The sequence below is a fragment of the Molossus molossus genome, unplaced genomic scaffold (genome assembly GCF_014108415.1).
Source record: "Molossus molossus isolate mMolMol1 unplaced genomic scaffold, mMolMol1.p scaffold_m16_p_4, whole genome shotgun sequence".
Taxonomy (NCBI): Eukaryota; Metazoa; Chordata; class Mammalia; order Chiroptera; family Molossidae; genus Molossus; species Molossus molossus.
The window spans coordinates 36,667,670-36,680,710 of NW_023425377.1; the positions used below are offsets into that span (position 1 = coordinate 36,667,670).

Genomic DNA, 13,041 nt, shown 5'->3' on the forward strand with positions numbered 1-13,041 from the left:
GTGTTCCCAGGGGAAGCACTGGGCCTCACTGTAGCCTCTGAGCTAGTTAGTTACTGAACAGTTCACTAAATAGATGCTCTCCTCCCAGGAAGAGCATGGGAGCTGCTGAGAAGGACCAGGAATGTTCCACCGGTGGAGCTTCCCACTCGGGACAAGAAGACATGGAGAAGCTGCCTCCGTTGCTGGTGGTGGTGGGGTTTTGGTGGAGCCTCTGGGATTCCAAGATGTTTCAGAGGAATGCTTTCATAAAGAGTTACAGTTGAGCCCTGGCCTATTTGGCTCAGTGGTTAGAGCGTTCGCCTGCAGTCCGGAGAGACCCCGCTAAGGGCATGTGGGCATGTACCTTGGTTGCAGTTTGTCCCCGGCTCTGGTTGGGTTGTGCGGGTGGCAACCACTCGATGTGTCCCTTCACATCGATGTTTCTCTCTCTCTCTCTCTGTTCCTCTCTCTCCCTCCCACTCTACCTGAACAAAAAATGGAAAAATGTCCTCGGGTGAGGATAAAAATAAAAATAAATAAAAAAAAAAATTATAAAAAGAGTTACAGTTGAGCCCTGGCCTGTTTGGCTCAGTGGTTAGAGCGTTCGCCTGCAGTCCTGAGAGACCCAGGTTCAGTTCCCGCTAAGGGCATGTACCTCGGTTGCAGTTTGTCCCCGGCCCTGGTCGGTTGTGCGGGTGGCAGCCACTCGATGTGTTCCTTTCACATCGATGTTTCTCTCTCTCTCTCTCTTCCTCTCTCTCCCTCCCACTCTACCTGAACAAAAATGGAAAAATGTCCTCGGGTGAGGATAAAAAAAAAAAAAAAGAGTTACAGTTGAGCCCTGGCCAGGTTGGCTCAGGGTTAGAGTGTTGGCCCGCGGACCAGAGAGTCCCAGGTTTGGTTCTCACTAAGGGCACATATCTTGGTTGCAGTGTGTTCCCGGCCCCAGTTGGGGTCATGTGAGTGGCCACCAGTCAATGTGTCTCTCTCGCATCGATGTTTGTCTCTCCCTCTTCCTCCCTCTCTCCCACCTGCTCTATCTGAAGATGAATGCAAAAATAAATACATAAAAAAGAGTTGCAGTTGAGTTTACCCTTTATTAGAGCAAGCCTTCCAGTGCTGCTGCAGTATTTGTAAATGCTACACTGTGCATTTGGAACGCATTTCTCGTTCAGTGTGCTGTCTTAGACTGTTTCTGAGGCAGCCTCCTCCATTCTCCGTCTTTGGCACTGGCTATCTCCTAAGGCCTGTCTGTCTCCTTTGCAGTGCAAGATGGAATTCCATGCGTGCTCTACAGGCAAGAGCCTCACCACCCTCTGTGACGGGCCCTGCCCATGTCTCCCAGAGCCTGAGCCACCGAAACACAAGGCAGACAAGAATGGTGAGTAGGGGTCATGGGGAAATCCCTGAAGGAGGACCAGGTGGTCAGGGAGGATGGGCAGCATTTATTTATTAAATCATGGCATTTATCAGCGCTGTTCCAGCCGGCAGGGGAGAGGGGCTTACTTGGCAAGTGCTACAGCTTGTTTAGGGACTGCCTTCAGCTACCACTGAAAAGAAGAAGAGCTGAGAGTCTTTAAAATTAATCCAAGATATGCACTGGGTTCTTCAAGGGGTCAACTCGGCTCTGGTGTAGGACGGGCAGGTTTTCCAGCATCTAAGACCAGGGCCTGCCCTGGGGTACATCTTGGTCTTTCTTGAACTCTAATCTCTAAATCCTTTGAACTTCTCAATGCCAAATTTCAAAACAGAGACTACAGAGATGTCATAATGGTGCAGAGTATTTCCCCCGAAAAGTATTTCTCTATTAATGTATTCTGCTTGAAAGACAGCACAGAGCCAGGGACACATGAAAGGAGCGTACCTCCCCGGGGGCAGCAGTTCCCTTCTGTGGCCCAGGGGGGCAGGGAGGTTGGCCTACTTGGGTGCTTTCATGGTGGAGAAAGTCATGTCGTCCCACTGGCCTCAGCTTCCTTTTGAGGTGTCTTTAAAGAGACCTGGGACAGAAGGCTGCCTTCTGTGGACCTGAGCATTCTCAGGTATAGCTGGCTAGTCCCTGAAAAACGTAGCAGGTTCCTGTGTGTGTGTGTGTGCATGTGTCTCTGTGTGTGTGTGTTCCTAGGTGCATGTTTCTGTGTGTGTCCCTGTGTGTGTTTCCCTGTGTGTGTGCGTGTGCCCCTGTGTATGTATTTCTGTGTGTGTACCTGTGTGTATGTCCCTGTATGTGTATGTACGTGTGTCCTCTGTATGTGTGTGTCACTGTGTGTATGTACATGCAGATACATGTCTTCTAGTGTCTTTTTGTAATGGAGGAGGATGAACAGTGTGAGTGTTTATCCATTTGCCTCTTTTCAAGTCATATTGTCTCTTCAAGGGCACATAGGAGATATTCACGTCTAAATGTGTTTGTGGTGGTGGCTATGGATATAATGCATTAAAGGGCACTTTGGGAGGTTTAACTCAGAATGTGGAGGGACACTGTGACCATAAAGCACTGTGGTCACAAGGAGTCTCCATAGATTGCTCGTGATTGCCCAGAAGCTGATCTCATTGCATTGTGGCCTGATGCACTTATATAACTGCAGGAAGAAGTGCTAATTAATGGACATAACCCTCCTTGTAGTGTGGACAGAAAACCTAAACCCCGTGCTGTTAAGCAGCTGGAGTCCAGGCAGGTGACTTCTGTCTGCAGATCTATTAGCCATCTTCATAGGAAGATTCAATAGCCTCTATTATTCTAGGTATATTGTTTATAGCTTTTATTTACTCTCCCATTCCGAGGCATGGAAACCAAACCAAGAATCTCATCCCCACCATTCTGCCTGCAGTCTGTACCTGGGGGCGAACACAGGTCTCCTCACGGGCGCAGGCTCTGCGAAGGCTCCGGACTTGCCACCAGGAGGCGACAGGCCAGTTTCCTGGGAGGACTTTGTGGTTCTCCAGATGAAGTGCAGCCCTTAGGTCTTAACGGTGGGCTTGTCATGCCTGATCCGATGGGATCCACTCTCAAGTATGACACTCTAGGCATGGCCCTGGCCACACACACGTTTGTTCAATTATATGCTGGTTAAAACTGGGACACGTTTTTATCGAGCCTATGCGAGTAACCACTTGCCATTCAAAGTGCTGTTCCTGAATTCTGAGAGCTCGAGGGGGGACAAGATGCCATCTCAAAGTCTTTCATTTCAAAATGTTTGGAAAAGCAAAATGCTAAGTTAATAGTGAGAGCCAGATCAGGAAGAAGGAGGAAGGACTTCACCATATAGCCGTCAGAAATGAGGACAGTAAAGAATTAGAACAAAATGTTCTAAAACAAATAATCAAAAGTGTATTTCCCTCATCAGTCCTTCAGGCATTGGGAATTATTTTTGTTCCATTGGCTCTTGGGTCAACAGTTTGCTTTTATGAAGTCCTCTGGCCCCGGACAGAGTCCTGGAGCTCCACCCCAGTCTCTGGTGCCATCTGGCTCGTGGCTAAGACATGCGGCCTGGGGCCTGTGACCACGAGTGGGCTACACGACGTGTCCATCCAGCCTGGCGTGGCTCTTCCCATGAGGCTCTGAGGCCGTCCTGTGTTAAAGACCCAGTTTCTGGGCTGCGACGTACAGCGGAGTTTTTACAAAAGCAGGAAGGGAAGCAGAAACTACCCCTTGATGACAGGACTGAATGGCTGTAGTGAATGTGTCACGTACCCAGCAACAACCTACGAAGGAGAAGGCAATCCCTTGTTAGGTACGGTGCCTAACTTTTCACGTGGGTGCCCCCGGGGGAAGAGGACGTACATCCCTGGAGTCCTTCTGTGAAAGGGTGAAATTAATGGCATTTTACCTGGACAGGTCAGTCAAGGGAAGGCTGACATTCTCTTTTGATTTGGCGACTCTTTCCACGCAGCTGCCATAGTGGTTTGTGACTGGCACTGGGTCCTAAGCTGAGGTTGTGGCGCGGAGGACGAGGCGGGCGGATGGGCAGGGAGTGGTCAGAGGTGAAGTGAAAGGCAGCTTAGCTGGGGGGTGGGGGGTGGGGGGTGGCTGCTCCTTCAGGCATTGGGGTAGCGGTCCCCACCTTGGTGGCACACTGGGACTCTGGACGGAAGCAGGAGCAGTCTTGTTCCTGTGCCTCTTGCAGAAATGACATTTCATAGTCTCACCAATGCAGGCATGTCAAAATACGGCATTGGTGGTGTTGTTGATGTTTTGTTTTCTATCTTCTGCTTTGAGCCTTGGTTCCATCTGGTAATGAAGGCATTACTGTAGCTGCTTCCAGGTCAAGCCTGTCAATTCAGAGTTGTATCCAAAGTCTAGAAAGTAGGGTTCGGGTGGGGGCTTCTGAGCTGTGACACGGGGAGAAGTGGCCCTGGGGCTGTTGCTCTTCCTTTGGCACCTACCTTCGTGGGGTTCTTGCATCGTCAGTCCGTTGGCCTTCAGTGTTCATCCCACTGCATCCGGGAGGTGTGTGAGGGCCCACCCATGACATCTGCTCATCATGTCTGTCGAGGTCATCGAGCCGCCTCCCTCTGTGTCCTCCTCTTGGGTGCACTCGTCCTCACACAGCCCCTCAGGGACACAGGACACTTGGGGGTGCCCTTCTGTGGCTTCGTGTCAAGAGAGACTGTGGTGTGGCCCTGGCTGGGTGGCGTGGTTGGTTGGAGTGTGGTCCCGTACACTGAAAGGTCACGGGTTTGATTTCCGGTCAGGGCACATACCTAGATTGGGGGTTTGCTCCCCAGTTGGGGCTCATATGGGAGGCAACTAATTGATATTTCTTTCTCACATTGATATTTCTCTCCCCCTCCCCCCACTTCCTTTCTCTCAAATCAATAAACATATTCTTGGGTGAGGATTTTAAACAAAGGCTTGGTAAGGTTGCTGTCCCAGCCCTCTTCTTGGATCGGCTGGGCCGCCATGTCCATTCAGTGCAGGGGGTAGTCTTACAGGCTTGCCTCCAGTTGGATTTCATACTGTAGCAAAACAGTCCCCTCTGCAGCTGGGCTCTCCATCCATCTGAGGTTCACAAGTGCCTCTTCCCTGCCCGGGGCCTGGCGTGGGGCTGGAGACAGGAGAACTGTGGTGAGGAGCCTTCCCAGGACTCACCTGCCTCCACCTGCTCTCCTCCCAGAATGTCACCTCTTGTAGCCCCAGCTGTGATCAGTGCTGGAAGTGAGTGTGGAAGGTGGCGAGGGCAGGTCTGACTTATTCCTCTGACTCTCTAGACTGTTCTGCTTCATCCAGCCTTTGGCCTTTTGAATTACAATGTACCCAGCTCTAGCAAATCAGAAGTTTCTTGTCTCTTTCAAGAGCGTTTGGAGGAAGTCTAAACCAAGGGGTTGACTTTTTTTATTCTCTTTGTTCTTTCTGGTGTCTCACCTTTGATGTAGTCCCTGAAGATAAGGTGGAGGTGAGGGCATCATTTAATATCTCTGGCTGTTTCCTCTCACATCTCTAAGTTATCTCACGAACTTGAACAAGTTACCTAATTGCTTTATCTCTCTTATCTCTATGATACCAGTTCAGCCTCAAGAGTATTGAGTGATGATTGTCCTAAAAAAAGACAACAGGAAAAAGGGAACATGTCTGAGGTCCTCGTTTCCTGGTTTCTTGCAGTGGTTGAAAATCTAAGGGGAAAACCGGTCCTCTTACAATCAGCCTGTACAATATACATTTAGACTACCCCACACTCTGCCCTTCCAAACCTGAGCCCGCCCCTGCCTCCTTGCCGTTGGGAGCCAGACCACTTCGCGTGGCCTTGTTTCAGCCGGGGGAGGGTTTGAGCTCCGCGGTGCTGAAGTGAGCATTCTGTTGTTGTAGGATCGCTGAGTAGGAAAGAGATCTCTTATCTCCTTCCACACTATGCTGAGGGGCACGTGTCCCTCCAAGGCGCCCAGGTTTCTCATGAAGACCAGGGAAGGCAGGTGGGTGGGTCCCCCAGCCTCCCCCATAGCCACTTCGTCTTTATGCTTTCCTACGGTAGACTGCAGCTGTAGGAAAAGAGATTGAGCACGGGCGACTCTTGTTCAGGCCCCTGGGGACCACCGAGAGAAGGGGTCTTGCCTGAGGTGGAGCTGGGGTAGAGCCTGTTCCTGTCCTGTGCCCACCTCAGGTCGCTCGCGGTCAGCAACCGTCAGCCTGAGGTGGTAGAGGGTCTGGAGCTGAGTTTTGTGGGCATTAGATTTAATTTCTCCAGGATCTCATGTCACTTGCTTGGATCTTGAAGTGCCAGTCATCAGGCACAGAATGTCATTGTGTTCCCTGCACCAGTGATGCTCTGAATGATATTCGAGAAGGAAGCAGAGAGAACAGCACCATCTCAAAGGACAGCTCCTTTGCTCCTGTTGGCACAGATTAGCTGTTGGAAAGCCAGTCACCCCAAATTCCGGAGAGCGCTGTGGAACTGTGACCCTTGGGGGGCTGACACGAGGTGCTGGGAGGCAGGGCAGAGTGGGCCCTGCAGGGTGCGCAGGGGAGCGAGGAGGGCTGCAAACCGGACGTCGACTCCCCCGCGGAGCCTTTGGAACAGTAGCAAAATAGCCTACACTTTCTTTCCACAAATGGTGATTTCAACCTGAGGGCTGGATCCTGGGGGGAAAGTCTGGGGCTGACAGACGGTTGTCTAATTCCATTAGTGATCACAAGCGAGGTTGGGAAATGTGTTTAAATAGGAACAGGAGGTGATGCCAAGGAGACGGGAGAAAGAGTTCTTCCTGCCTGTAATTTCTCAGTGGAAAAATCCTGAACCGAGTCCTGCTGCGGGGGCTCCCAGCGAAATGGAGATTTATCTTTGCATCCAGGACAGAACTGCTTTTCTCTGACGCCTGTTGTGAGCAGTGAAGGCCCGAGGCTTGCCAGCTTGCAATTTAAAAGCAGTTTATAGTAATCTTTCCATACCCACTCAGCTTCATTCACTTTTTATCCAGTACTACATTATGGTCAGAAATTAAACATGTAAAGGAACATTTAATTTTTAGGACCTTGTTATTCTAAATCTAATTACTTGGTGGGGGCAGGGGAGCTTCAGAACTCAATTGGCAGCTGCATGCCCAAAGGAAGAAAACCTTCCTCGCTGGGGCTTTTGACTTGGCTTTGAACTCAGGTCCTCCTGCTCCTATGAGTGGAGCCCTGTCCACCAGACCGCAGGCCTGCTCGCTCTGGAGCCTGCTTGCTGCCCACTGACGGGAAAGGCTAACAGCAACATGAAAGAGGAGGGTAAACTGAGGCAGCGGTGGCCACAGCCACAACTAGAGTCCAGAGAAGGGATAGAGGTTTGTGCTAGAAACCAGTGGCTTTGATGGTTCACCCAAACAGTCCTCTTCTCCTGCTGTTACTGTTTAATTTCTAAATTTATACATTTTTATATAAAATTCAAATATTATGGCAAAAAATGTCTCCTATTCCCAGTTCCATTAGCTTTTTGTTGCATTTTTGATGTACTAACCCACTTTTTAAACTTTGCTCACCCAGTATCAGACTCATGTTCTACATAATGCTTTGTACCCTGCCTCCTGTATATATCATAGGTGTGTTTCAGGTAAGTACAAGCACATCTATCTGTGTCTGTCTGTCTGTCTCCCTCCCTCTAGCCAGCATGCCCACACTGCTCCCTGGAGCTCCACACCAAAATATGTAATGACTACTCGGTATTTCTCTCTGGGCACCCGTAGGCATAGCAAGCTTAACATGTCCAAAATCAAACTCCTGGTCTTTCCCCCAAATCTCCTTCTCTCTTCTTCAGTATTTACTCTCTTAATTAATGGCAGCTCTATATTTTGATTTGCCGAAGTAAAACAAACAAACACCAAAAAAAAAAAAAAACAACCCACCCTCTTTTTCTCAAATGCCTCATGTAATCATGTTGACTCTGCTTTCAAATTGATTTTTCAAATCTATTCTCTTCTTACCCCCTCCACCTCCCTGTGGTCCAAGATATCTTCACCTTTATTTTAATAGCTTCCTAATAGATCTCCTGGCTCCTTCTTTCTCTTTTGAGCAAAGTAAACCAGTTCTGTAAAATGTAAGTCAGATTGTGTGACCCCTGTTCAAGACAAACCGGTGACTTCCCTCTGCTGACGAAGAAAAGCTGAAATCCTTTCAGTGACTGGCAAGGCCCAATGTGATCGGGTCCCCTGCTAAGTCTCTGTCCCCAGCTTTTGTTATTAGACCACTTCCCTACTCAGCTGCAGGCACCCTGGCCTGTGCGGGGTCCCTCAAAAGTGGCAGTCACACTCCGGCCTCTGCGCTGTGCAGGACAGTCCCCTCAGCCTGGCCGCCTTCCCAGACATCTGCATGCTCGCTCCCTCTGGGAATCTCTGCGCAAGTGTGACCTCAGCACCCCTCCCAGCACTTCTATCCCCCCTTCCTCCTTTACTCTTCTCTCCTTACCGTTCATTACCTTCTGATCCACTAGATAACTTGTGTCCGTATTTTGTTTATTGTTGGTCTCACCCAACTGGAATGGAAATTTGTGAAGACTTCTTATCTGGATTTTTAAGAATCATCAAAAGTTGAGTGACTCTACCTCATTCTTTTTAAAGGCTGTCTATTGTATAGATGTACCATTGTTTACGACATTGAAAATGGCCAAAAAAAAAAGATTTATTATGACTAACTCATCCGTACAAGGTACTTAGTGTGTGTACTGTGCCTTTCTGACAGCCCGAGTCCCCGGCCTCGCTCCTCTGCGATGAAGGTCCATTTGTAAAGGGTCCTGCAGTCAGCTGTTCTTGCATTGCCCTGCAAGCTATTGCCGTGGAAAGACAGCATTACCATAAAAAATGCACTGAAATTATAATGGAAAGAAAGCAAATGACGGCCACCCTGCATCCCAGCTGCTCCATAAACTGTGGGTGGTCCTTCCCACATCCAGGAGTTGCTGTGGGCCTGGGCCTGTGGGACGGGCACAACGTGTCATAATGAAATGAGCTCAACTTTAACTGTAGAAATAAAGTTGGCGTAAAAAAAAAATAGCTGTTTACCTTGATGATAATGGTGATTATTTAAAAACTGAAAGTGGCAATTAAACACGGCAGGAATGTGACTGATTATTGAACTTGAGAAATGTATAATGATACCAGATAAAGCTCAGAAGAGGCAGTTGGTTGAATATACGGTAGTAGACATTCAGATCGCTGGCAGTACAGCCCAAAGAAAAACCAAGCTATCGGCCAGCTCTCTTGAGTCTGAGGGATCTGAGAGGCATTTCCCAGTGATGCCGGCATCATGAGGGTGAAACCTTGTGTTCCTGTCCGGATCCCAGGGGAAGAGCGTCCGGGGCTCCTCCTGCCTGAAAAGAAGGAGCTTTGTGACAAGAGAAGGCAGACCTGCTAGCAGAAGTCCTGCTTGTGATTCTCGTTACTTCAAGACCTAGCCTGAGCTAAAAGGAGAAACGGTGTCAGAACAACTTAGGGGAAGTTCTGGGAGACACAGCATTGGTCACGGGGCAGAGGAGACACGAGGTCCACAAAACGAGAGAATCGCAGCTTTCAGATTCCCAGTGTTGCAGTAGCAGGCTGTGTGGGGAGCAGGTCCTTCCTACTTGATTACAGGCCATGGAGAAGGATCTATATAAGAACCAGCACAGCCTTCTGTTCCATATGGGCCTGGCGCCCAGGAGAGCAGTTACCGGGGCCTGTTTCCTCCCTCCCCAGCCTAGAGAGGAGCAGTTCATCTTGGCCCCGTTGGCCTTGCTGTGCTTTGTCTGAGCTTAAGTCTCCTCAGTGGCTCTTTCAGCACATCCCCTGTGGGGGTAGGGTGAGGCTAACAGCCCAGGGAGGCTCTGGGTCCCAAGGGATGTGAGAGGAACCCAAGCTGTGGAAATCACCCAGACAGGGGACTCAAGTGCTGTGGAAACAGATTCAGACACTGAATGGAAAATTCGTGCTGACAGGGTTTGATCAGAATTCTGATTATGCACAATGCACAGGACCGAGCACTACTTCAAAGAATGACTTTCCAAAAATTACTTTAAGCCAACTTTTCTTTAAAAGCCTTTTTTTGGCCCTGGCCGGTTTGGCTCAGCGGTTAGAGCGTCGGCCTGCGGTCCTGAGAGACCCAGGTTCAGTTCCCGCTAAGGGCATTTACCTCAGTTACAGTTTGTCCCCAGCCCTGGTTGGGTTGTGCAGGTGGCAACTACTCGATGTGTCCCTTTCACGTCGATGTTTCGCTCTCTCTCTCTCCCTGTATCTGAACAAAATATCAAAAAATGTCCTTGAGTGAGGATTAAAAAAAAAAAAGCCTTTTTTATGGTGGCTACTAATCTTATGAAACTACTACCCTGAGTGGTACTATTGAGGCTGAAGAGGTCTGGACTCATGTCCCTACATTTCTCCAGTTGTTAGAACTCAGGGGACTCTGTTCTAGGCCAGGCTAATCCCCAGGGAACGTTGGGATTTAGAGGGGACAGAGCCATGCCCCTACTCTCTTGGCCTGATCTGTCTGCATCCCAGTCTGTGGCTCGGTTCTTTCAGGGTTACGGTACTGCTGGCTCTCCCCAGGCTTCAGGACCTGGCACCTGCACTTTCTCCAGACCTTCCTCCTTCACCTCTTCTTCCCAGGTATGGAAGGGTGTCTGCCATGGGGTCTCTTCACCTGCTAGACTCTCATCTGTGATTCTGCACCTGCCAGTCTGTCCTCTCCACCTGGGTCTTCGGCCTCAGCTTTCCCTGCAGACTGCTCACTGCCGTGACACCATGCCCAGTATGTGCATGGGCTCGTGTGTGGCATGGACTAGGCTGATGTGATCATTTGTAGAATGACGTGAGTGACGGAATGTAGAGGCTCTTGCAGTTTTCAAAGCACTTGCATGTACTTGAGCTTGTGGCAGTCACAGCCCTAGGAAAGGTTGGGCATGGAAGGTCAGTTAGGTCTCCAGGCTGAAGAGGCAGACTCAGCGATTCAGAGATGTCCATCTCTGGTCTTCCTTGCATCACCATCCTGGATTTGACCTCAGGCAGGGACATAACTGCCGTGTGTTTTTCTGGCTCCTTTGGATTGGGGACAGATGGCATCGTGCAAAGAGGCTCAGGCAGGTCTTCTCTCTTCCCGTAACCTGCCTCCCTGGCTTAGGAAGAAGGCTCGAGGTGTCTCAGGAAACGAGTATTTTTGCCTTGCTGACAGAAGCGTAGTACCCTTTGGGATGGAACCTTCTGTTAGCGTTTCCTTGGGGACACAGAGCACAGGTCTAGGCAAAGGAGGGATTATCTAGAACTAGCCAGAGTTTGCTCTCACTTGGGCTGAGAGCTTCCAGTACAAGAATCATCCATTTCCACATTGTGAGACAGCCATTTAATACTATTCACTCTGTGCCCAGCAGGACACTAGCCTATTCTGGAAAATGTCATGAACTAAAATAACACTGATCTGTGACTTCACACACCTTGCTTCTGAAGTCCTCTAAGCCCTGTTTAACATGAAAGCGTACAGCAATACTCTGACAGCAGTTTTGTTTTGTTTTCTGAAGCTGAGGGCAGCACTGGAGTCTGGAGGTAGTGAGTCTTGTGCCTTTACCCACCCATAATCCATTCATCCATTCATTCATCATCCATCTATCCATTCAGCCAGCCAGCACTGATTACATTCCTCTTCTATGCTATGTCTTCCCTAAGTGGCATGTCAAGAACTCTTACTGCCAAATCCATCAATAATAAATATGCTGTTCACGTGTCTGTGTATGGAGTTTATTTATGTCCCAAGGAAATAATTATCTGGAAATAGGCTGTTTTCCTCCCTCTTTTGGAGTTGGGTTTACTGGTCTGGGATTCATTGCTTTCTGAGGATTTGGCTATCATTCTGACCTACTATTGCTTTAGTCTCATGGTGAGAAGAGCTAGACTTTATCTTATGTGCTTGAGACAAGGAAACTAACCTAAAATATGGGCATATTGTTATCTTTTGGAGATACTGGCATTGTATATCCACCGGATAAGTTTCTGTTACTTGTAGCTAAACAATTTCTAAATGACATAGAGCACATCCTTTTAAAGATCATGTGCTTGGAGAGGGACTGTGTTGGTGTTAGGCGAGGAGCTCCCAAGGAGTTAGGGACGATGGCGTCTTGGTATCTAGGGAAGGGGAGACCCGAGATGGCTTCGAGAGCCCTCGGATACTGGACACCACTAGATACTCTGAGTGTCTTAGGAGCTGTGGTTCCCAGAGCGAGGATCAGCGGCTTGGATTGGCCTGGAGTGGGCACATGGACCTGGTGTGAAGCATGGCTGTGGACCAGGTAACCTCGCCTCGGCACAGACTGCAGACAAGGGAGCAGAAAGGACTCTCCGTGTACAAACTAGCTGAGAGGCTGAGATGCTGGACTAGAATGTGCTGCGCGTGAAACTGAGCAGTAGGAGCCTCCTGGCTGGAGAAGACAGGCGTGTAGTGAAGACAGGAGACACACACACGTTTAACTCAAGTTAAAAAATAACTATAGGAGTTACACATGTTTGTGATGGAACAATTACCCAGCCTTCCAAACTGAATATAATCATATACTACTTAAAAATCTTTATTAGTTATTAACTTAGTAGTATTTGATAACATTCCCATGTCACTAATGATTCTTTTAAAACTTGATTTCTAATGGCCGAGCGCCATCTGATTGTATAACTATGCTATGATTTTTATAATTACTCCTGTACTGAGCAGTTAGTTAGCTTCTCTGAATTTTCATTATTACCAAACTGCTTTTATGAACATCACTGTGTTTTAATTTTGCACACATCTTAATTATTTTCATAGCATACATTACCAGTGAAGGGATTTCTGAGTAAAAGGATAGTGTATTTAACTCTTTTGTTACTTTCTGACAGAATTTCTTCTAGAAAGTGTGTACCATAAGCAGTAGATAACAGTGCCTATTCAGAGGACACTTCTCAACTTTGGATACCATAATTTTAAAATAATTTTCTATTGTATGAGTTTAGAAAAAGGGTACTTTTATTAGTTGAAATTTAGCTCAGTGGTACATAATTGATGCTCCAGTGCTCAAATAACAGTAGAGTAAGCAAAAAGGGGTTCTGTCACTTTAATGCAAATTAAGTCAAGTGGTAGGAAGTCCAGGGCTGTGGGGCATCTCAGTC

At 48.4% G+C, this 13,041-nt stretch overlaps 1 protein-coding gene across 1 annotated transcript in view; it reads left to right on the forward strand.

Annotated features, from left to right (window-relative positions):
- Nucleotides 1–13,041, forward strand: part of SPOCK1 (SPARC (osteonectin), cwcv and kazal like domains proteoglycan 1) — a 177,293-nt gene that overhangs the window by 93,574 nt on the left and 70,678 nt on the right. Inside the window, exon 4 of the mRNA XM_036281827.1 lies at nucleotides 1,246–1,360. Within this exon, the coding sequence (XP_036137720.1) occupies nucleotides 1,246–1,360 (115 nt within the window). The remainder of the gene's footprint in view (nucleotides 1–1,245; nucleotides 1,361–13,041) is intronic.